We start from the raw sequence: 25,846 nt of genomic DNA on the forward strand, positions 1-25,846 counted from the left end.
CTCTCTGTCAAACAACGTTTAAAATAGTATTTCCTTCTGAGGTTGTGATAAGGAATAAAGGCGATTACTCTAGAGGACACAGAAGAATTATAATTACTGCCACTTATGGATTCTTATGTTTTCCTAGCACCGTTCTCTGTGCTTTTTATCTATTTATGCAACCAATGCTCATAACAACCCTCGAGTTAGGTACTCGGGGTTGCTCCTTGCCTCTCTGGAGCTTATGTATAAAGCAGTAAAAGCCTCCCTTTATTTTACTCCCATCTTTTGGAAAATTGTCATAGTAAACGATTCTGTCAGAATAGGACATTCTGTTGGCATCTGCTGGGAAACTCCAGCAAGAAATATACCAGCCTCTCGTGTTGATGAGGTGACTGGGGTTCCCTTAGATCTGGTGCCTTTGTGCACCGCACAGCTTGCATATCTGCATGAAGCAAGCCTGCAGATATGATTGCTATCCCCATTGGACAGATGAGAAAACTGAGGCTCACAGAGATTAAGTAACTTGGTTGAGATTGTACCAAAAGAACGTCACTATGCTTTGAGCTAAGGCACCCAGCACAGTGCCAGGTACAAAGGAGGGTCTCATTAGCGACCAGGGGCAATTTTTGTCATTGTGAGAATTGACTCAAATAGGCAAAGTGGAGCCCATTACAGGCTTTTGCCTTAAAAGGGAAATGATTCTAATGACAGCAAAATGGACAAACTGGCTGGGGGTGGGGGTGGGGGGATAATTGCATCACCTGTCAGAATTGGTCCAGTGTTGTTAACTGGTCGTGCAGCACAGTTTAGTTTTTGATGTTGTGAAACAGAGTTTTTATGTGTGTTTAAAGCTTTGTTCTTTGTTAAAATGCCTTGCGTCTGACATTCTTTATCATCTTCACAAGGTTTCTACATCTAGTCCTGGTGATAGCCTGCATTGGCAAGAGTGCAAGGTATCCTTCAGATTTCACAGATGTAAACTGGGAGACTCTGTGTCCAGCATAGTCCCTTGTTTATAGGTTAAAGGACTGGATGGAGAAGCCTTAAAGTACACGTAAGCATTGACTCATTGACTCATAGCCCCGGACAAATGGCGAGGGCATGCGCACATAGGTTCCTGTGCTCCCAGAGGCGAAAGTGATCAGGGACCGTGGGAACGAGAGGTTTCAGCGAGTGGGCAACTGTCCTGCATGTTTTCCTCCAAAGATTTAAGAAATTCCTTGAGGGGCGTCTGGGTGGCTCCGTCTGTTGAGCGTTGCGTCGGACTTCAGCTCAGGTCATGATCTCACAGTTGGTGAGTTCGAGCCCCACGCCAGGCTCTGTGCTGACAGCTCAGAACCTGGAGCCTGCTTTGCATTCTGTGTCTCCCTCTCTCTCTGCCCCTAGCCCACTCACATTCTGTCTCTGTCTCTCTCAAAAATAAATAAACATTAAAAAAAAAAGAGAGAGAAATTCTTTGAAAGAAGAAACCAGTGATGTACACACCATGACTTAACTCCTAGTCAGCAGTTTTTGAAGTGTGGGGCGGCATCCATAAATAAATGAAAACTGCCCCACCTTACAGACAGACCTATCTGTTGGAAATGCTAATTCTGAGGATATTTTTCAAAAACAGAAGCATTCTCCCCGTATGGGCCACCAAAACAAAACAAAACAAAACAAAACAAAAAAAACAAAAAACAAAAAAAACAAAACAAAACAAAAAACAAACCAGAAGCATTCTTCCTTTAGGTTTTAAACCGAGAATACAAAACATAAGGTAACCTTTTCTTGATGCCTCAAGATGATCTTTTCTTGGTGATCGTTTCTCAGGGCACCTAGGAGTCATTCCTAAATCTATACAGAACAGGCCAGGGAAGGGTCCGAGAGGGACATCTCATCTCTGGTACACGAAACAGCCAGGCGGTGGCCTGGCACTTTGCCTCTTGCCGGGTTGTGATACCGACTTCCATTCCCACGGCTCTGTTAGCCGCGGGAATGTGACTTGCGGAGAGGTGGGGATTCCAGATGTTTCCTTCACTTTCCCTACAGGACCTGGATATACGCCGGACTGAACCTGGACTGTAAGATACACCGTTAGTTTTTGCCAGTAAAAAAAGAAGGTGCTACCAAAAGATGCCCTAAATACCAAGGATGCGAAGATGCTTCATCAGCAATGAAACAGCAATGAACAGCAATGAACGCTGTTCAGAGACTCAAGCAGTTAGTTAGGGGGATGGGGGAGGGGGCCAGACAAGGGCCGTGCTCTGTTAGTAAAGAGTCGGGTGGGAGTGAATTTGGGATAACAGCACTACTATGCATTGGTTGCTATGGTCAAAAATGTATTTGTAGGTGGGAAGCGTGTTAAGACAAAATTCCCAGGTGGGGGGAAGGGCTGAAGGGGTGAGGGGCATTAAGGAGGACACTCGCTGGGATGCGCACTGGGTGTTTTGCGTAAGTGATGAATCACTAAATTCTATTCCTGAAATTATTATTTTAAAAAAGAATACCCAATTCGTATTTTTGACTACATTATAATGTCTGCTTTCTAACATTATTGACATGGAAAATTTCTCTCTCTAATTTTTAAAATTATGGTTCAGTATTTAAATAAATTCTTTTGACAAAAAAAAAAGAACAAAATTTCCCACTGGCTGATAAAATCTGGGTTCTGGAACCTGGAAAAGTGGGCACTTAGCATCAGATACACACAGCAGCTCACCTCATGGACACATTCCAGACTTCCGGATCAAAGTACTTCCTTTTTTAAGTACTCAGAGCCATTCTGAGAATGTTAGGTCCACATCTTTCCCATCTATGGGAATGAATGCAGAGAAGCCTTCTTATCAGGAGTGCCTATCAGGAGAGTCTCTCTCTCTCTCCTTCCTCTTTGCTGCCTTTGACTTGGGCTTCTGACTTTTCTGAATAAAAGATATCACCCCTCCTCCACAGGTCCTGCTATTTAAAAGATGTTTAAAAAATTTTTGTGCTAGGGGTTGCATGGGTGGCTCAGTCAGCTAAGTGTCTGACTCTGGATCTCAGCTCAGGTCATGATCTCACTGTTTGTGACTTCGAGCCCCGCACCAGGCTCTGCGCTGATGGCACAGCCTGCTGGGGATTCTGTCTCTCCTTTCTGCCCCTCACCCGCTTGTGCTCTCTCTCTCTCTCTCTCTCTCAAAATAAATAAATAAACTTGAAAAAAATTGTGCTAGAACCAACAAAGTTTACAGTGACTAATCCTGAAAACAGTAGACGCTTATTACACAGTGGATGCTCATTAGTTAAATGCTCAGTAAACACATGACCAAGTCAGGGGCAGAGTCTTGAACCCGAGTGCCCGCCTCCCGCTGCTTTGCTGGGAGCTTTGAGGGGAGTTACTTAGTCTCTCTCAGTTTTCTTCTCCTCATATCAGGAGGCCGAATGGGATATGAGCATAAATTGTCAGGCAGGGTGCCTGGCACGTAGTAAGACCTCAGTTAATGGAAGCTGAGAAACAGTCATTCACTCTTGCATAGATTTGCTGAAACTTAGGGGCATCGAGATGAAGAGAACAGACTCTGCTCTGGAAAAGTTCAAGGCTCAGTGTGGGAGGCCAGTGTAGACACCGCCAATGATACTCTGGAGCAGTGGGGCTTCGCCCGAGGGGGCCGACATGGTCTGCAACGGCCCCGCCGCATCTAAGCAGGTGACGCTAGAGCTGAACAGGCATTTGCCAGATGGACACATGGGAAAAGAGAAAGGCGGGCAGAATATGAATCCTGCAACGGGGGAGGAGACTGAGAAAATAGTACTATTTCTGGGGGCAAGAGGCAGGGGAGGAGGTAAGACAAACAAATGGGCAGGGAGCCTGACATAAGGTTTTGTGTGCAGGCATAAGGACTTTACTTTTTCCCCATAGGAAGTAGGGGCACAGTAGGAACTACTCACACAGAGCTATACCTTCACATCTACTATGGTGTGGCAGACGGGCTGCTTGCTGTGTGTGCGTGTGTTGGGGGGTTGGGGGAGGCCAGGTAGGGAGGTGATTTCATTCGTGCTCCCCCAACTCCAATCCCATAGACACACTCCACTGTTCACGGCTCGTTCATTGTAATGAGTTTACAAATTCCCACCCACTCTAGAGTTGAACATCTAAGCAAGAAGTCCAGATTTAGAAAACCAGGTATCTTTTCTCTTTGTCATTATTTTGTTCCATCCCGACCCAAGAAGTCCAGATTTAGAAAACCAGGTATCTTTTCTCTTTGTCATTATTTTGTTCCTTCCCGACCCTTAAATCATCCTCTGCCATCCCCCACACTAGCCTGGGGCTAGCACATAAAACCCACAGACAGCACCTCCAGCTTGGAGTAGCTGTCCATCTGTTTACTCTCCCCCTTAGTAACAGCTGTCACTTAGTCATCCGAAAATAGAAGCAGAATGCCTACCACATATCTACTCCGAAGTGTAAGGTGAGAATAAAAGGGTGAATAATATAACTATAGTGCCTACCCTCAAGGAATTTTTAGACTGACAGAGAACTTTCTATAGACTGGATGCATTTCTCCTGTGTGTTGCTCCCAACAATGCTATGAGATGCAGGGTATCGTTATCCCCATTCTAGAGATTAGGAAATGGGTTTTGGGAGCTGAGGTGACTTGTCCAAGCACACAAATAGGATTCCTCTTTTGTTCTCAACATCTTTTCTCTTAGTCTTTAATCATCACCTTGTCAGGACGGGAACCTCTTCCCCATTCCTTATATATCCTTCCTGTGTAGGGAACTCAAGGAACAAAACATGACCAACCTCTCTACTCCTTCTAGACACAGAAGCGTGACTCGAGGTGACTAGCAATTTGAAAGGAGAAACTGCACACCTAGTCCTTTTCTTTCCCTGCCTCCTGAGACTTGCCCTAGTCTCAAAGCACACCTGCTGTCCTCCTCCATGGCCTCCCTTGCCCACACATCACCACTAAAAGCATTGCCACCACATGGCTAAGTAATGCATCCATGGTTACCTATAGGTTTGAAGCCAGGTGGGTTCACCCCAGAGTCTCTCTCCTTGACCACTGCGTTAGTTTGTGAGGGGTGCCATAATGAAACACCAAAGACTGGTTGGCTTAAAGAATAGAAATATATTTCCTCACAGTTCTAGAAGCTGTAAGTCTGAGATCAAGATGTCAGCAGGGTTGGTTTCTTCTAAGGCTTCTCTCCTTGGCCTATAGATGACCATCTTCTCCCCCTGTCCTCACATGGTTTTCCCTCTGTGTGTCTGTGTCCTAATCTCCTCTTCTTATAAAGACATGAGAGATATTGGACTAAGGCCCATCTGAATGACCTCATTTTACCTTAACGATCTCTTTAAAGACCTTACCTTTTAATACCTTCACATTCTGAGGTAATGGGGATTAGGCCTTCAACATGTGAATTTTTGGAGAACACAATTCAGCCCCTCCACATCCAGCAGCTAAGACTGTCTCTTTCATGGCTAGACAAGATTGATACAAAAATAATGGGAATGTGAGGGAAGAAGCTATGTAAGCTCTCAGGAATGGGTAAACAAATTAATGTGGGAGTTGAAAAGAGGAAGGAATTACCTCCAGCTCCTGGAATGGGGCAGGGCTGTGAAGAAGATAAAGGAATGCCCCTCAGGGCTCTTGGCCATGGCCAACAGAGACCAACTCTGGCTTCCATAAGCAGATTAATAAAATATATATAGTGGGAAGAATAGAAGATTTACAGAATGCCAGAAAAGGATGAAGTTGGTGTGCGAAAAGCATAAAAAATAAAATAAAAATAAAATAAATAATAAAATAAATAAATAAATAAATAATAAAATAAAATAAAATAAAATAAAATAAAATAAAAACATTCCAAGGGGTCTGGCAGAAACCCATGGAGAGCCCCTTCCAAATGTCCCTTCCAAAATGAATTCATTCTAGTCACTTCTTCCCTTATAGCACTCCCTTTGAGACTCAGATTTCCAAGATGGAATACAATGAAGCTGGCTTGAGGCACGTATCTATTCCTTAGAGCTTAAGGGGTCCAGGATGCCTGGAATAAGGCTGCATCAAGTAGGGGTGGGTGGGTAGTGCCTTGGAGACAGATCAAGAGGCTGTCACCAGGGGAGGGGGAGTAAATGCTGAATAGGCAGAAACAGCACCACAATGGAAGGCCTCATTGTCATGTTATAGTTGGGGAAACTGAGTCTTAGCTTTAGGTGCAGCTGGTGATTTAAGAGATGCGGGATTTATAAGAAGTTCTGCTAATTCTAAATGATGTGCTCTTTCTAGCTACCCCATCGTGCATCAGGTTGCCCAGTTCCAGGGTCAGCAAATGAATATATGAGTAAATACATAAATAAATAAGTAAGCAAACAGGTACATGACAAAGCAAGAATTCTGGAATTTTAATCCACTAATAAATATAAACTCTCTCTTCACTACTAAATTGAAGTGAAGGCTGAGGTATGCTTAATAAGAGAGCTTTTTTTGTTTGGTTATCATTAATATTCAAGAGAGGATCTGAATCCACACAATCTACCTTTTGCAAGAGGAGAACAAGTTCTCGTTTTCTCTCCTATCAATTCATCTGGGCCACGACAAGCTAAGGAATCTTTGTTCACAGCTCAACGCTTGTAGGTGACCTCTGCTTTCCTGCCATTGGATTATTAAGGTTACCAGGCAGGGGTCATGTCCACCTCTGTGTTTGCAGTAGCACTTGATATATTGGTGGATCGCAAAAAAGCATAAATTAACATTAAGCAACGTGGATAGGTTTGTCATGTATATGTGAGCAGGAATGCTGAGTTCCATATTTGGGGAAAGGTACTTGAGAAGGGGTGGGGGTGGGGGAACAGCAGATGCTGCATCAGTCAGTTGATTGGGTACTTAACGAGCCCCCAATTATAAGTCCAGTGCTATGCAAGCCCCTCAAAAGAGAGGCCAGAGAGTAAGCCAACAGCAGATTCTCAGGAATGTTTTGTCTTTCTAGTTACAGGTTTTGTAACACAAACTTCATCTCTGGAATGAATTTAAAGGCCAACTCACAAGGGCATGTCATGTCCATGGTATTCTTCTCCACAACCATCATGCTAATTATGAGAAAAAGATCAGACAAACCCAGACATTCTGCAGGATACCTGGCCAGTACTCCTCAAGAAGACTGTCAAGGTCATGAAAAACAAGGAAAGACAGAAACTGCAAGAGACCAGAAGAGGATGAGGGGACATAACAGCTAACTGCGATGTGGTACCCTAATTGGATGCTGAAATAGAGAACATTACTGGATTGAATAGTGCACCCATTTCCTCCAAAGTTTATGTTTACCCAGTACCTGAGAATTGGACCTCATGTGGGAATAGGTTTTTTGCAGATGTAATCAAGTTAAGAGGAGGTCATACTTGGGGTGCCTGGGTGGCGCAGTCAGTTAAGCGTCCGACTTCAGCCAGGTCATGATCTCGCGGTCCGGGAGTTCGAGCCCCGCGTCAGGCTCTGGGCTGATGGCTCAGAGCCTGGAGCCTGTTTCTGATTCTGTGTCTCCTTCTCTCTCTGCCCCTCCCCCGTTCATGCTCTGTCTCTCTCTGTCCCAAAAATAAATAAAAAATGTTGAAAAAAAAATTAAAAAAAAAAAGAGGAGGTCATACTTGATTAGGATGGCCATAAAGTCAGTATGATTGGTGTCCTTGGGAAAGGAGGAAAGGTTGTACACAGAGACATAGACCAAAGGGGAGAAGGCCATGCGAAAACAGAGGCAGAGACTGAAGCGATATGTCTACAAGCCAAGTGTCTTAGTCTATTTGGGCTGCTATAACAAAATACAACAGACCGAGTGGCTTTTAAGCAAAGGAAGTTTATTTTTCACAGCTCTGGAAGCTGGAAGTCAAGATCAGGGTGCCAGCACTGGCAGATGAGGGCCCCCTTCTGGGTCACAGATTTCTTTCTTTCTCTCTTTCTTTCTTTTTAAGTGTAAATCCATTCATTAACATATAGTATAATAATGATTTCAGGAATCAAATTTAGTGACTCATCACTTACATATAACACCCAATGCTCATCCCAACAAATGACCTCCTTAATTGGGCCACAGACTTCTTGCCATAGTCTCACATGACAGAAGGGGCAGGAGAAGTCTCATGGACCTCTTTTGATAAGGACATTCATTTCCTTTCCTAGGACCCCACTTCCAAATACCATCACATTCCACGTTAACATTTCGACTTACCAACTTAGTGGAAATACAAACATTCAGACCACAGCACCAGGGAGCTCAGGATTGCCCGCAACCATCAGATGCTAGAAGGTTTCCTCTCTAGAGTCTTTAGAGACAGCATCATACTCTAGACACAATGCTTTTGAACTTCTAGTTTCCAGAACTGTGAGGAATACATTTCTATCGTGTAAGCCACCTAGTCCATATGTTATGGTAGCCCTAGAAAACTAATGTAAGAACATTATTGGAAAAAATAATGGTGGGATCAAGATATAGGTTGGATTTTAGTGTAATAATAAAATACTGACATTGGTTTCTTAATCTGGCAAGTGCACTGCCATAAGACATCGACAATAAGGTATATACCAGAATTCTCTGCACTATCTTTGCACATTTTCCATAAATATATAATTATTCCAAAATAGAAAGTTTAGTTTGGGGAAAAAAGTCGACTCGCAGGCTGTATCGTCTTTGGACTATCAACTCCCTACGCTTGGGTCTCCTCGTCAATAAAATGGAGATAAGAACAGCCCTATTGAGGGTTTATTTATTTATTTTTGAGCCCGCGTCGGGCTCTGTGCTGACAGCTTGGAGCCTGGAGCCTGCCTCAGATTCTGTGTCTCCCTCTCTCTCTGTCCCTTTCCCGCTCATACTCTGTCTCTCTCTGTCTCTCAAAAATGAATAGATGTTAAAAAAATTTTTTAATTAAAATAATAATAGTAAACAAACACAATAATGCATATAAAGTTTAGCAAGGCACATCATTTCTCATTATGAATCTGTCACTTAGTTGATTTGCCAGTCCTTCCAAATGCATGTCACAGTGAATTTGCCCAGCTCATGCCCTCATCCATACCATTAATTTAAAATCTTAACAAAGAAAAGGACTGAGCCTGGGTGGCTCAGTCGGTTAAGGGTCTGATTTCGGTTCAGGTCATGATCTCACAGTTCTTGAGTTCGAGCCGTGTGTCGGGCTCTGTGCTGGCAGCTCAGAGCCTGGACCCTGCTTAGGATTCTGTGTCTCCCTCTCTCTCTCTGCCCCTCCCTGGCTTGAGCTCTGTCTCTGTCTCTGTCTCTGTCTCTCTCAAAAATAAATACACATAAAAATAATTTTTTTAAAAAGAAAGAAAAGGACAGAACCCTTCAGGCTTCTGTTGGATTCAGAGACAGTATCCCCACTGAACAGGAGTTCTCTTTGTCTATGAATCCAGCTAACTCATGTGTTATATCTCAGTTGAAAACCTAGGCACCCGATGAATCAACATCCCCACATGTCCACTAGTTGACTAATCTTACTAAAAAGTAAATGAGGTTAGTCCAGGAAAGATATGATGTTTTCCTTATCTTTTATAGGTGACCATGTAACATCATGATTAGGTGGAGTTATACTCACAGGGTTCAAATGTTAGCTTGTACCACTAACTAGCAGTGTGCCGTTGGGTAAGTTGGTTACTCTTAGATTCAGTTCACCCACCCGTAAAGTGAGGACAAGAATACCTTCCTCATAGATTTGCTACAAAGTTTACAGTAAATAATGCATGTGAATCACTAAACCATAATTCCTTACACACAATAAGCACTGGCACTTATTAGCACGTGTATATACCTGTGTGAGTGTGTACATGTGCATTTTCATTGCCTGGTGCAGCGACTGACATTAGAAGCACAAAAATTGTATGTTTCAAGAAAAAAGCCTATAAGTGAGGACACTACAGACTGAAGAGAGACCGTAACTTGACCAATGTCACTGTGCAAGTGAATGACAGCAGTAACAAGTAGAACATAGGATGTGTGACTCCAACGGCGTTTCCTCCACAAGGGTCTCGGGAATAATCTAATTGCTTTTATTTTGTAGATATGGAATCTGAATGCAAACAATCACACGGGCTTGTCCGGGGCCCCACAGTTTGTTAGGGGTAAATATTACACCTCCATCTCATGTGTTCCAACTCCTAGTGTAAGCTTGTTTTCCTCCCTCTTCTGGATTCTCGATAGTTCCTAAATCTATGCGTAGGGCATCCAGGGTGCACTTAAAGAGTTGACTGTTGATATGTGGCATCTCAGAAATCAAGGGCAGCTCTGAGAGTTACCAGACCTTTGAGCAAGGGCACAAAGGATGAAGACAGCAGAGCCAGGACAGCTTTGATTAAAACATGGTGCTTTGCTGAAAGACCTGTGGCTATATCTTAGTGTAAATACTAGAAAGGCACAGTAATCCCAGAGGCTTCAGCAGCATGCATCACAGCTCAGCAGTATTTTGGCAACTCAGGGAAGCACCAGGAATGTTCCAGCCCAGCTCTGTCTGCCTCACTCATACTGTGGAATTTTGAGCAAATCATTTCTTCTAGCGGTGTTGCAGTTAATATTGGAAATAATGGGGCCGGAGAGTTTCAAAATACTTCATGGTTTTCAAAAAGACGTTTTGGCTCTTGGCCATTGTCTCACTTGTCCCTCTCGAGAACCTTCAAATTATTATTGTTATTACTAGATTACTAGATTACTAGATTACACTCACTGAAAGCAGTTTCAGTGAGATAGAGTGGTATTGTTTTTATTGACAAATATATATTGTTAGCAATGAAAATAAGGAAAGTGGTAGCTGTTCATATTTGCTGAGCATCTGTCACAGTCCCAAGTATTTTAAGAATATTTGTCATTCAATTTTCACACAACTCTGTGAAGTTGTTGATAATTGTTACCCAGTTGTATTCTAAACCACAGAGACATTAAGCAATTTGCCCGAGGCAGCACAGCTAGGAAGTGGAGGAGTCAGGATGTGAACCTAAGCAGTCTGGCTCCAGAGCCCCATGTTCTTACTAGTAAGCTCTAATAAACACAACCTCCTGCTAAAGAATGAGCTTGTGAGACACACACGCCCCCTTCTCCTTAAAGAGCTCTCAGGCTAGTTTGAGGAAACTGACATGTAAATTAGATCATTAACATTTAGGAAGATAAAAAGTATAAGATGCACTTGATCAGAGCGATGGCATCGGGTGACTAAAAATCAATATGGTGGAGATTGGATTAAAACCCGAGCCTCCTGACCGTATAATCAATATTCATTCTTTTCTTTATTCAATAAACACTTAACATTAAGAGTTAGAGATTGGAAATAATAACGATAATAATACAAAGACATTGTTGTTCTCCTCAAGAACCAGTTAGAGTCCAGAGAACACACCTTCCAACATGCTTCAAGCCCCCAGCCTTTGTTCCAGTACGAACGCACCAAGAGCCCTCCAGGTACCAGCTGAAGCGAGGACTCTTTCGCTCTCCAGGGCCCCTCCCACCTCCTCTGCCCCCCACCCGTGAAGAGGGCCATTCCATTCCAGTCCTACTGGCAGTCATCCCCGGATTGACTGATTGACTGATTTACATTACAGCCTTTTCTTTTTTACTTTATGTATTTAAACCCAAGTTAGTTAACGTACCCTGTAGCATTGGTTTCAAGAGCAGAACCCAGTGATTCACCTCTTACGCGTAACACCCAGGGCTCATCCCAACAAGGGCCCCCCCTTAATGCCCATCACCCATTTAGCCCCTCCCCGCACCCACCCCCGCCTCTGGCAACCCTGAGTTTGTTCTCTGTGTTCAAGGGTCTCTTACGGTTTGCTTCCCTCTCTGTTTTTATCGTATTTTTCCTTCCCTTTCCTGAAGTTCATCTATTTTGGTGGCCTGATTTAATATAACCTCAAACCCCTCCCTGCTTCCACTAAATGTAGGGTCAAGTGGGACCCCTTAGAGGTTTCTTCTCAGTAGACTGGGTGGTGTCTCTGCCATGAGAACTGTGCTCTCTGATGCCAGGTCTCCAGCAGGAGTCTCTCAGCCCTCTCGGAGCCCAGCAGCGGTCAGCACGCTCTTCAGTATCGGCTAGAGGTTTTCAGCCAGTCCTCACGGTAACGTTGATGAAGGAGGGATGTAGTCAAACGTTCCACACCTACTCCCTCTGGGGCCAGACTCATCTCAGAAGACCCGTTCTCCAATGTTTGGAGGATAGAACCCATGAGATTACAATTAGAAAATGCTAACGATGGCGTTTTATTCTTAAAATAACTCTTAAAATTCAGCTATAAATTCCACTATGTAGCTCAGAGTGTGTGAGGTAAAACTATAAAATATGCCTGCTTCAACAACGTGACTTCCAAATATGGTCGTAGTTCTTTCATGTTTCCAAGTAATCACCAGAATACCCATCCCGCCCGTTAGCAGAAAGGCCAAACCTTGAGCCTTCCCTAGCAATTGCTGGAGGAGTCCATTGCCATATTCACGCCATCTAAAGGGCAAGGAAGGGGTGGGGGTTGATTCTGTTTCTAAACAGCGAGAGCAGAGAGAACACATATCCAGTCTGCCAACTATCACTTCTTGCTGCCACACTGTGCCACTATCAGACTGGCCCATGACCTTGTTGACCCAGGTCATCGACCAGAGCACAGAGAATCCCCAGGTTGGACCACAAGTCTGGCCAGTTGACCCCAGGGCTTAACCAGGGTGCCCGGGTCCAGTTTCAGCCACTACTTGGCCAAACCCAGCTGCCCCTTATCCCTCTCCACGCGGAGTGCTTCCATGAACCTGGGCCGCTTACCTAGGCTACCTCTGTTGGAGACGTTTTTGATCGACTCCTTCATTGGGCTTCAGTTGGACCACCCTGGTCCCTCGTGGCCCATCTTCCTAGCTTCACATTTTCCTGGCTTCTTTCTGTCCTTGGACAATTAATGCAAGTTGGTCCCCCTCTTCCTCCTCGGGGATCAGTTTTGCATACCAGGGGTCTCAGCGATGGACACCTTCATCAAGGGCGTGCCTTCGGTTACCCCTCCTCCTCACGGACACCTATTCATTCCGAGTCTGTGCCGCCCAAAGAGTCATTAAAGCCTCTCCTTTGAACGGAGATCTCCTTCAGGACTTTCACCACAGCATCCAGTTCAAGAAGAGTCTGGCCTCTTTTTCAGGATCTCCCTCATCATCTCCACCCTGGAGGCAGCACATACACATGCCAGAGGGCATGAGTGGGGTGGCAGCTGTTTGCGTTTCACCGGAACACAGCGACATGCTCCAACCTCAGCGAAACCCAAGGGGCATGGACTCCACTTTGGACAAACTGGTCGGGGCAGGGAGGCAAAGCCACAACAGCACAGCGATTGTACATGGCCTCGTCCACTTTTTCTCCTCTGGCCTGGAAGCCCGGCAGTTAGAGCACAGCTTGCTTGTGTGAGCGGCTGACCCTCAGAGGGTGACCCCAGGGAGGAGACGACAGCCAGCCAAAGAAAGGCTCCAGGATGGAGTTTCTACGTCAGCGTGACTCATGGCCCGATCGAGCCCGTGGTCCTCAAATGTGAACCCTTGAGGTTCACCAGGGCTGGCGAGGCTGCTGCTGTGAATTCAGAGGACAACTTCGTGTAGGCAAAGTGTGTTGTTGTGCCGGGAGCCATTTGCCTTCCCTGTCTTTGTTCCAGAGGCCCAGGCGGTGGCCTTCACCTGCTTGCCTTCTTCCGGGGTCCTCCTGCTCAGATAAATCAATTAAAAGCATCATCTGCTGGAGGAACACAAATGCAGGCAGCAGGAGAGGGCCCGGAGGGCCAGATTCTGTTCAGTTACTCTGGGTTTCTGGGTTTCTAAGCACGTTCCAAAAATATAACCCCCACCGCCGTGGCAAACCTGCCTTTGATGAAACACAATGTACGATCTCTAATGTTGACACAGAACAGATGGGACTTTGATTTTTTTTTAATCTGTTCTCGATAGAAGAGAAATAAGCACAATGGATTTTTTTTCTTGATTTGGAGGGTTTTTCTTTCCTTTTTTTTTTTTTCTTCCTCACATGCATATCTGAGACTGAGAGTCCTTTGGTTCTTTCTCCTTGTTTGTCATTGATCCCTTCTATAACAGGGAGTCTCTGGTGGACCGGGCCTTTCTTTTCTCATCAACCAGCCAAGATGAAGGTTACTGGCCCCCGTGTCCCTTCCATCTGGCTCAACAGAGAAGTTGTGGGAGCTGCACACCCAGAGCGTCCTCAGACTTACAGGCAGTGAGATAGTGGCTTGTCATTAATGATCTACAAAGTGATGGCTGAACAGGGGACATGAGGGGCATTTAGCCTCACCTACCCCAGATATTGCTCCAATCCAAGCAAACCTGTGGGCAAGCCATGAGAAATTGGCTTCAAGACAAGTCTCAACAGACTGCAGCCCATTAGCCCGTCCCAAACGGGTCTTCCAGAGCCGACCCTGGTTACAAAATGTCTTCTTCAAGCCCTCCCAATGACTGTCAACAGATCCTTTGAGCATGATCTAAGCGTGGAATGTTCTTTGGTGCGGGGATGTCCACTCCCCCATGATTCCATTCCCATAACAACAGCTGTTACGGGGCAGAGTGCAGTAGATACTGTGAGACAGGTTAGGTCCCACTATATTAACTCCAAACTGTTTGATTAGATGATAACAGGTACAACTGGATAGCTGCTTAAGCCACATTTCAAACCTAACTTGCTCTTGGGTTTTAATTTCTTCTCACCCAAACACATCGTTCAAGAAAGAAAAACGTTACAAGAGAGAGGGGAGAACACACAAGAGACTGCCACTTGGGGTAGTCTGGGGTCGTGGATGTCCCGCCCAATGCCGAGAGTAGTCTGGCCTTTAGTCTCAATTAGACAGCTCCCCCGGGGTTGTTGGATTGATTCAAAGAAACAAAGGCGTCTTGTGTGCGAGTGGGTGTGCAGGTTTTGTTGACTTTCGCAAGCCCTGCTCACTGTCCCACCATTCTCAAGGGGCTGTTGGGGTGGCAGGAGGGCTGGGAAGGTTTATGTTTATGAAACTGGTGGGATGGCAGCCTGGAGTCCCATCTTACAGCCTGGAGTTCGTCTCTCCAGTCAGTCTTAACACCCAGATGCCAGTCTCCCCAGCACAAATTAAATTGCCCTAACCATTTTTCTGAAAGAAAAATATGGACATAGGAACATCTCTCCAAAAACCATTTTTGCAGAGGAAAAAAAACAAGATCATACAGCAATATTTTGTTAACAACAGCAACAGTAAAAACCCCAAATCATGATCTTCAAGAGATATCTGCACCCTCATGTTCACTGCATCATTATCCACAATAGCCAAGACTCCGAAACAACCTAAGCATCCACTGGTGGATGAAAAGATAAAGAAAAATGTAATATACATATTGTGGTATACATTATTCAGCCATAGAGAAGGAAATCCTGCCGTTTGGGGCAACATAGATGGACCTTCAGAGTATTATGCTTAGAGAAGTCAGAGAATGACAAACACTGTATGATCTCTCTTATATGCAGAATCTAAAAACCAAACCAAACCAAAACACACACACACACACACACACACACACACACACACACAAACCAAACTCAGAAACAGAGAACAGGTTGGTGATTGCCAGATGGGGAGTGGAGGAAATAGGTGAAGGTGATGAAAATATCCAAACTTCCAGTTATGAAACTAATACATTCTGGGGTCTAATGTAGAGCATGTTGACTATAGATCACAATACTGCATTGCATATTAGAAAGTTCCTAAGATCTCAAAAGTTCTCATCACAAGAAAAAAAAATCACTGTTATAATTCTCATCACAAAATGTTACAGTTTCTCATCATAAAGAATCATAATCTCTCATCACAAGAAAAAATTTGATGCTGCAATTGTTATATATATGCTATATATGCTATATATATATATGCTATATATATATATATATATATATATGCTATATTGTTATATATATGCTATGAATGTTAACCAAACTTATTGTGGCAATCGTTTCCCAATAGATCCATATCCAATCATTATTTTGTACACCTTAAGCTAATGCAATTTTACATGTCAATGATAGCTCAATAAAACTGGACAAAATTTTACAGAGGGACAGCAAATATTCCTGGGTTTATTTATTTTGTGAGCTAGCTCTAGAAAAAGAAGTCTGTTTCTACCTTTTAGATATTTCACACACAACGGAAGCATGTCCTCTTGGTGACTCTATTTCCCATACTCAATATAAACAAGAGGACACTTGTCATTTCGTTTGCCATGCTAGACAGGAAGCGCCATGGTACATAAAAGATACTCAATAAATGTTTTGGCTTAAAAAATGTTTTAACAGTCATTATTTAGTTAGTGAGCATTGAGTGAACAAGCAGCAGGAGGAGGAGAATGACAGCAATGACGCTGACCGTGGAGTAAAGAAGAGAAAAACAAGATGGGCTAATAACCTACGTGGGGTAACCTACCAATTATCTGATGAGTAAGCGTAAGGAAGATGGGAGCACCAGGGACTCAAAGCCCACTCTTACCACTTACGATGATTCGTTGGCCAGTCACATCATGTCCCATGTCACTTTCTTCACCTTTAACAGGGAGGTGATGATTCTTCGCAAACTGTGAAAAATCAAGAGAGAAAACTATATGCGAAAGCATTCTGGAAAAGGGTTTGTACAAACATAAGGAGGTAATCTGATTTACAATCATAAAAGATCTACATAAGTCACTCAGCATCTGCTCAAGTGTTAAAACATCATAACTACAGTCTATCTATAAAAATGCAGAATTACCAGGAATGATATTCTTTTTTGTTGTTGTTGCTGTGTAATGAATGAGCACAAACTTAGCTACTTAACACAACACCCATGTATAATATTACAGTACTGGAGGTCTGAAGTCCAGGCGGGCTCACCTGGGATTTTGCTTGGGGCCTCACAAATTTGAAGTCAAAGGTGACAATTGGATTGGGTTCTTATCTGGTAACTCTTAGGAAGAACAGCTCCAGAGCTCATTCATGTGGTTGCTCAAGTTCAATTCCTTGGGTTATAGGACTGAGGTCCCGATTTTCTTGCTTACTATCGGTAAGATACCACACTCAGCATCTTGAGGCTGCTCTTAGGACCTTGCCCTGTGGCCTCCTCCATCTCAACAGCCTTCCTTGCATCATATTCTCTCCCTCTGACCTCCTGTTCTACAGCCAGCAAGATAAAACTCTTTTTTTTTAATGCTTTTTACTGTTTTTAATTTTTTTTAACATTTATTCATTTTTGAGAGATAGAGACAGAGCATTGAGCAGGGAAGGGGCAGAGAGAGGGAGACACAGCATCTGAAGCAGGCTCCAGGCTCTGAGCTGTCAGCACAGAACCCGACGTGGGGCTTGAACTCACGAACTGTGAGATCATGACCTGAGCCTAAGTTGGACGCTTAACCACCTAGGCCACCCAGGTGCCCCATAAAAACTCTTTTTTTTTAATGTTTATTTATTTACTTTGAGAGAGAAAGAGATAGAGCTTAAGTAGGGAAGGGGCAGAGAGAGAGGGAGAGAGAGAATCTCAAACGGGCTCCGTGCTGTCAGTGCATTGCCTGACACAGGGCTGGAACCCACGAACCATGAGATCATGACCTGAGCTGAGACCAAGAGTCTGACACTTAACTGACTGAGCCACCCATGTGCCCCAAAGAAAACTCTGCTTTAAAAATATTTTTAAATGTTTATTTTATTTTTGAGGGAGAGATAGAGACAGAGCACAAGCGGGGGGGGGGGGGGGGGGGGGGGGGGAGGGGGCAGAGAGAGAGGGAGACACAGAATCTAAAACAGGCTCCAGGCTCTGAGCTGTCAGCACACAGCCTGACGTGGGGCTTGAACTCATGACCCATGAGATCATGACCTGAGCTGAAGTGGTTGCTTAACCGGCTGAGCCACCCAAGTGCCCCAGAAAACTCTGCTTCTACAGTGATTAGATTAGGTCTGCCAGAAACAGTCATTATTTTGATTAACTTAAAGTCAACTGATTAGAAACCTTAACTACATCTAAAACATCCCTTTTGCCAGGAAATGTAATGTAATCATGAGTACAATATCTCATCGCATTTACACTCCTGGGGATTAGGGTTGGATATCTGGGGAAGGGGATATCTTAAAATTCTGCCCACCACAGATTAGGAACCCCTTAGAGGATAGCTCTGAATCTGTACAAGATCCCATTCATATACTGTTGGTGCCTGTATACTTACTTATACACAGCAAGTATTTAGTGTGAGTTTGTTATTTTTTTTATTTTTGTTCACTTAAAAAAAATTTTTTTTATGTTTATTTTTGAGAGAGAGAGAGAGAGAGAGAGAGAGCATGAGCAGGGGAGAGTCAGAGAGAGAGAGACCCAGAATACAATGCAGTCTCCAGGCTCCGGCTGTCAGCACAGAGCCCGATGCAGGGCCCGAACCCACGGACCATGAGATCATGACCTGAGCCAAAGTCGGTGGCTTAACTGAGCCACCTCAGTGCCCTAATGTGAGTTTATTAAACAGAGACATGAGGCTTCTTTAGGGACATCTTCTTTGAAATCTCTGCTTTCATAAAGAAAATAAGGAAAGAAAGTGCTAATAATTGCTAATTATTGTACATCTTGCTAATAATTGTACTGTACCCACCTCAGCCCTCTGCCACCTAGCAAAATACCCAACATATAGTGAGCCCACAATAAATCATGCTGAATGAATAAGTGAATGAATGAATGGAAGAATTTTCCACTTAGGCTCAACTGATGATCTCTTTTGATATCTGCATATTAAGCTAAGTTTTTTAGTCTTGTTTTTATTTTTTCTAATTTTTTTGGAAAAGAAGAGATTGGAGAAACCTCAACAGTAAGATTTTATTTTGCCTTTTTAAATTTTTTATACATGTTTATTTATTGACTTATTTATTCTGAGAGAGAAAGAGAGAAAGAGGTTGAGACAGAGGGAGAGAGAGAACTGCAAGCCAGAGCCGGACACGGGGCTCAAACCCACAAACCGCGAGATCATGACCTGAGCGGAGATCAAGAGTCGCATGCTTAACCCACTGAGCCACACAGGTGCCCCGATTTTGTTTTGACTTTTTAGACACTTTTTATAAAAGTTTCTTCAGGGATTTGTTCCACTATGACCTACTTGCACAGAATAATACTGTTCCCCGTCCGCACAGAGAACAGTATTTCCAGACAAGAAGGAGATTTACATAGATCAAAGGAGAGTTCTGCCTGAGGCATCGGACAGCACCTGAACAAGGACCAACTCCAAGAGCCTTCTCAGAAAGAATTTGAGAGCCTTACCATTTTGCTAAGGAATTTGACTTCACGGAGCATCATAACAAACTAGATTCTAGCTCAGCTAGAGTGAATGGCTCCTACCAAACAAGGCACAAAAATACTTCCATTACCCATCCACGAAAATAACAAAGCCTCCACACTGTGCAAAGCTTCCTCTTTGAAAGCTGGATTGACAGATATTGGATTGAAGCAACGCAGCTTAATATCAAGAAACGACAGCTGGCAGCGTAGCGGGGAAACACAACCCACTTCGCTGTGGATAAATCAATGTTCTGCTCTGAGCCATTACTGCATTAGTGGCTGGTTATTACTTAAAAATAAAAACTCGCAAATGTATTGGCTACACCTTCATCAGACCGTCTCTCTGGAGAATTCTTTTATGATTCTTCTGCTTTCCAAGTTGCACAAAACAATTTTCCACTAAACCGTATCCCAGCATATTCTGCTTCCTAAACCAAACCATTTACATAATAGGTAATTTAACACACACACACACACACACACACACACAGAGGCACACAAATTAGCTAAATATATGTGTAAACAAATACCTTGCTAAGGTTTGGATACACTTGGAAAATGCAAAATATTTACACTGTGGTGGAAGGGGAAGATGGGAGTAAAGTATATATATGTCACAAGTTCAAGAACAAAATACATTACTATTATCTAATATTTATGATAGCACCTGCTACACTATTCTAAGCACTGAATTTGTATTAATTCATTTCATCCTCACAGAAACTCTATGATGTGGGTGTATTACTTGTATCAACTCCCACTTACAGATGGACCTTTGAGCCAGGGAGGGCAGACAGAAGAGCTGGGTATCAAATTCAAGAAGACTTAATTATTAGACTCTGCTACCGCTAGTATACTCAGTGGTGGGCTGTCCAGACTTCACAACCACTTTGTTACCATGTGACCAGGTGCTGCCTCCTGCTGCTGGTTGGCTCCCAGTTCTTGGCTCCATTTCTCTAAGCCCCAGTTCCCACATCTGTAAAATAAGGATAAAAATAGAGGCAACCTCCAAGGGATAATTAATGTGAGGATTATTCATTTCTCCATTCGAAAGATATTCACTGAGCATCTGCTCTGTGCCAGGCACTGTCCTGAACAATAAGAGGAATGGACAAGCTCCTGACCTCAGAAAACTTACCTTCTAAAGTGAGGACTAGACAATAAACAAAAATGCGGCAGAACTATACAGATTCTATAGGTGCTAAAGCAGCGGAGAGTGGACCTCCTCACTGGGCTGATCAGATACAAACCTGACCCTTGGGGTGAAGAAGCCACTGGGACATCTAGGCATATCATAGAGAAAATGGTCTCATATTATTTAGCCAACACAGACTCAGAAAAGTTAAGTTTTGACCTCAGGATACTGTGTCTAGTGAGTGATGGTGGCTGTGTTTTTCAGGTCTATGGGACCCCCAAATCAGTGGTTATTCTAATGGAGACATTCAATAAATGATCATTTTCTAAGCTGCTTGCAGCTGAAGAATCTTCCTCTTCTTCTAGGCTTTACATTATGGCTGGCTTTAGCACAACTGATAAAAGAAAAAGTGGGCAGAGAGAGCAACTTGACTTTCAGGTACCAACTGCATAAAAGACTCTATCTCAAGACATGACTTCTTCCTGAGCTGGTCAAGGTCATCCATAGAAATGGGGATCAGAACGTGCCATCTCAGGAGAAGGGCTGATGAACTCTTAGTCAGATGTCACTTTCTGTTGTCAGAATCCTCCTGGGGTGATTTTAGACAAGTTAAATAATGTCTTTCTTCCCTGTTCCTCATCTGCAAAATGGGGCTAAGAGGAGTCCTATTTCACAGAGTTGTTACAAGTGTTGAGACAGCACCATTTGAATGTTTGAATGAGATACATCCAAACATACCCAAATTAAATATGATGATTCTGATTTTCATCCCCAAACTACTCCTACCCAGCCTTCTCCATTTCAATAAATGGCAATTCTGTTTTTCAAGGGTCTCAGTCTAAAAACAAGCCAACAAAAAATAAATTTTCTGGATTCTCTCCCCCACAACCCCTGCCATATGTATTAACAGAAGTCTGTCATGTCAACCTTGAAAATTACCCAGAATCCAACCACCTCTTACATATTTATACCTGCTAGAACCCTTGTTCAATCACTATAATCTGTCACTGGATTGTTGCCATGACTACTTAATGGTCTCCTTATTTCCATCCTTGGCCCTCAATAGTCAATTCTCAAAGCAGTGACCAGAAGAATCCTTTAAAAATATAAATCAGCTTATGACACTCAGCCCAGAACCCTGCAATGGCTTTCTCTCTCACACAGAATAAATTCAAACCCTGGTCTACAAACCCTACACACTGTCCCTCCCCCATTTCCCTCTAAGTTTGTGTCCCCTCTCACATTCTCCTTAGGTCACAATGGTCTTCTTGCTATATTCCTTGAAAAACCCTTGCTATTCATGCTCTTCTCTGGGTCCTTTCCTTTTGCTTTTCCCTCTGGCTGGAAGTAACTCTTCCCCTTGGTATCCACATACATGCCCCCCACTCCTTTAAGGCTTTCTTCCAAAGTCACCTCTTCAGCTAGGTCTTTCTTGAACATTCTGTTTAAATTTCCAACCACCAACCCTCCAGCCAAGCACACAAATGTACTTCTTATCCTTCCTCCCTGGTTTTATTTTTCCCTTCACAGTATAAAACTTTTATTGCCTTACAATATAATTGGCAAATATTTATTTTTTAAGTGGTTTGTCTCCCCTCCCTAAAATATAAATTTCAGGAGGACAGAAATTTTGTCTGTTTTGTTCACTGTTGTACCTCTGTTGCCCAGAATAGGGTTTCTCAACCTCAGCACTACTGACATTTTGGGCAGGATAATCCTTTATAGCAGAGGGCTATCTTGTATATTGAAGGCTATTTAGCATTGTCCCTGGCCTCTGCTCATCAGTGCTTTTCCCCAGTTACAACTAGTCTCCAAATATTGCCAAACACCCCCTGGAAGGCAAAATATCTTCCAGTTGAGTATCACTGATCTAAAGCAATGCCTAATACAAAGCAAATGCTCAATACATGTTTATTGAAAGAATAAATCAATGTTAAATGAGTTAATGTCTTAAGTACATAGAACACTGTTTGGCACATAGTAAGAACTCAAAAAATGTTACATTTGATGAATGTGTTATTTTTATTATTATTATTGCCTTGCTGTCTACATCTAGAATAAACTATGGAGGCAACCAAACTGTATTATGTAGAGCCCTAGGACTTGGTACAGACTTCATTTTTTAAATATATGTGAATTATTTTAAAAACTGCAGTACAAAGCCTCACACTGAGAAGCGTTAACACATTGGTTACCACCAATTCATTAACTTGTGTTGCCACGTTAAATTGTTTTGTGCAGACCTCAGAATACATCATCTTCTGCCATCTCTGCATATATTTTAACTTCTTATAAATGTGTTACTGATTCGGAAGGCTATAGTTTGGCACTGGTGTTTATTTTTATTCTTGTCTATTCCTGTCGGCTCATGTAAAACTGTTCAAGCAAGTATTCCATGGTAGCGTTGTATCAAACATACATTGATTTAATCTGCCCAAATTCAACTCTACAAGCTTGGCCAAAAAAATAAAGAGAAAAAGCATAATTTTCATTCAACATGGGCCCCTAAATGCAAGCCAATTACTTCATCTGGTGCTCAACTAAGCAACAGCAATCTGTTCCACCCTGGAGGAACAATTGGCTGTATTAGACTTAGCGGAAAAATGGGACACTCTACACAACACTGATATACCATCTTTTATGGGAGATTTAGGGTATTTTTCATGGCCAAATTTGACCATGTATGTTTATAGTTCTTTTTTTATCTACAGTCTCAAAATGCAAAAAGTCTTTGAAAAATAGCATTTGGGAGTAACTCATATGGCAGCAAATTCTGTGAGGTTATTCATGGTCATTGGTTTCCCCGTGTGTTTGATTATGAGATGCTGCCCCAGACCCTGCTGAAGGGGTTACAAAGGAGAAGACACGTGCCTTATTGCCTTATGAAAATTCTGATTTTCAAAACACATGTGACCACACAGTTTCAGAAGATGGATTGTGGACCAGTAACTGGTTTTCTGCTCACTTGTTATTTTTTTGAGGCCTCAGGAGGATGTTACCTAGGGGTACAGCAATACCACTGTAATGCACCCCACCCAATCCGTGCTCCCTGCTTGTACCTCACATGTCAAAAGAATGATAGTGAGTAAAAGCATATACAACATTTAGGTAGCTTTCGTACTTAGTGTAAGTTTGGGGTACTTCTTGTCTCATTTTTATATTTACAATATCAAATTAAAGTAGTTGTTATATAACCCATGAAGCCACTAATCACAGGGACTAACTATACTGCACACAAAGTCTTATTTATTTTTATAATAATAATAAGCATCATCATTGTCATGGCTGGTGGTTCATCTTTGAAGTCAAATTTCTTACCAGTGTTTTTTCACACTTCAGTAACAGTTTAGTTGAAGAGCATCCTGGGGTTGGGAGGTAAACTGTTAAAAATGGTCATGTCTGCTCCCACATGTAGTATCTTATTTGTTCAGTGCAGACTTTATCAACAAAACCGGTAAACCACTAACCAGACAGATCAAGTTAAAAAAAGAGAAGACATAAATGATCCATAATAGAAATGAAAGAGGGAGTATCATTACAGTGCCAACAAGCGTGCAAAGGATAGTAAGGAAGTATTTTAAACAACTTTATGCCAATAAATTTGATGATACATGGACACATTCTTTGAAAGACACAAACTACCAAAGCTGACTAAAGAAGAATTAGATAATTTGAATAGTCTTATATCTGTCTAAAAAGTTGAACTTCAAGTTACATCCTTCCAAATTGATTCTAATGCTCCCATTTTTGAGCTCTAGATTTAACATGTAAGAAAAAATGCAAAGGAGTAGTAGAGATCTTTGGTGGCTTGAGCAGAAATAATCTGTAATCTTAGTTACGGTACAAGTTCCATAATGTGTACATCTTTCAAAACTCTTCAAACTATACACCTAAAATAAGGGGTGAATTTTACCACATGTAAATTATATCTTTAAAAACCCGAATAAAGAGGGGTGCCTCAGTGGCTCAGTCATTTGAGTGTCTGACTTTGGCTCAGATCATGATCTCCCAGTCCGTGAGTTTGAGTCCTGCTTCGTGCTCTCTGCTGACAGCTGGAGCCTGGAGCCTGCTTTGGATTCTGTGTCTCCCTCTCTCTCTGGCCCTCCCCTGCTCATGCTCTGTCTCTCTATCTCTCTGTCTCTCTGTCTCTCTGTCTCTCTCTCACTCTCAAGAATAAATAAACATTAAAAAAAAACCTGAAGAAAGAAAGATGAAGAAAAAATGAAAAGTGGCCACTATTTGGGAACCAAAATCCAGGCAGAGTCTGAAACAGCAAAATTCAACATAGAGAGTGCTCAGATGACAAGCCCAAAGAAGGTTCTCAGGCAATGAAGTCTAGACGGAGTTACGGGTTTTACATCAAGTTGGGTAGAGGCCCTAATGAAAGCACAAGCCACATCTAAAACCACCACGAAGTCCTGTCCTCACTCTCCATCCGGCAGGCTCTAGAAGAACACAGAATCAATCTGACCTCTAGTAGCTTTCCCTTTGATGAAGAAACATTTCTCTTCCTTCTCCATGGCTCCTGTGAGAAAGTACACGTACAAGTGCATGGAGTGGTTATAGCTGCTTTCCTTGGGAAATAACCTGCTCTTCTCGAATGCGAGAGAGACATTTTTTAGGTGAACGACAGAGGCCTAAAAAGGAATTAAAATAAATTTCTTCGCTCAAAGTAAAAAATACACAAAACTAAAGAATTTTGTCTCCCTTTTACTTCTAGGACCTAAGATTTTATTAAAGCTCAGAAGTGTCACTTGTAGACCCAACCGTCATCATTTTTGTTTTATTTTTTACTACTTTGTTACGGGCTGAACTGTATCCCCTACAAATGTGTATGTTGAAGTCCTGACCCCTGCTACCTCAGGATGTGACTATTATTGGAGATAGGGTCTTTGAAGAGATGACTAGGGTTGAATGAGGTCATTAGTGTGGGCCCTATTCAAATCTGACCCATGTCCTTATTAGTAGAGGAGACTTGGACACAGACACACACGGAGATAAAACTTTGTGAAGACACAAAGAGAAAATGGCCTGCAAGCCAATAAGAAAGGTGTTTAAGAAAAAAAACAACATGGGGCACCAGGGTGGCTTAGTCGGTTAAGCGTTCAACTTCGGCTCAGGTCATGATCTCACGGTTCATGGGTTTGAGGCCTGCATCCAGCTCTATGCTGACAGCTGGAACCTGGAGCCTGCTTCGGATTCTGTGTCTCCTTCTCTCTCTCTCTGTCCCTCTCTCACTTGCTCTCTGTCTCTCTCTGTCTCCCAAGAATAAAGAAGAAAAAACACATTTAAAAAAAAAGATAGAAAAAAGAAAAAAAACCCTACAGACTGCAGACGCTTTGACCTTGGTCTAAAATCATGAGAAAATAAACTTCTGGCCTTCAGCCTGTGGCCCTTCATTATGGAAGCCCTTACAAGACTCAAATAGTGACTTTCTGGGCAGTGGGTACATAATAAATACAGG

General features: G+C 42.8%; 1 protein-coding gene across 4 annotated transcripts in view; it reads right to left on the reverse strand.

The window, feature by feature from the left end:
- Positions 1 to 25,846, reverse strand: part of LRATD2 (LRAT domain containing 2) — a 64,778-nt gene that overhangs the window by 29,535 nt on the left and 9,397 nt on the right. For 3 of the 4 annotated variants that reach the window (XM_045050112.1, XR_006592686.1, XR_006592687.1), the window contains exon 2: positions 16,455 to 16,539. In XM_045050112.1, coding sequence (XP_044906047.1) covers positions 16,455 to 16,494 — 40 coding nt within the window. In that variant the 5' untranslated portion in view covers positions 16,495 to 16,539. Of the gene's footprint in view, positions 1 to 15,414; positions 16,540 to 25,846 lie in introns of those variants that run through there. The other variant, XM_045050111.1, reaches the window with a different exon arrangement.

Source organism: Felis catus, chromosome F2 (assembly GCF_018350175.1).
Source record: "Felis catus isolate Fca126 chromosome F2, F.catus_Fca126_mat1.0, whole genome shotgun sequence".
Taxonomy (NCBI): domain Eukaryota; kingdom Metazoa; phylum Chordata; class Mammalia; order Carnivora; family Felidae; genus Felis; species Felis catus.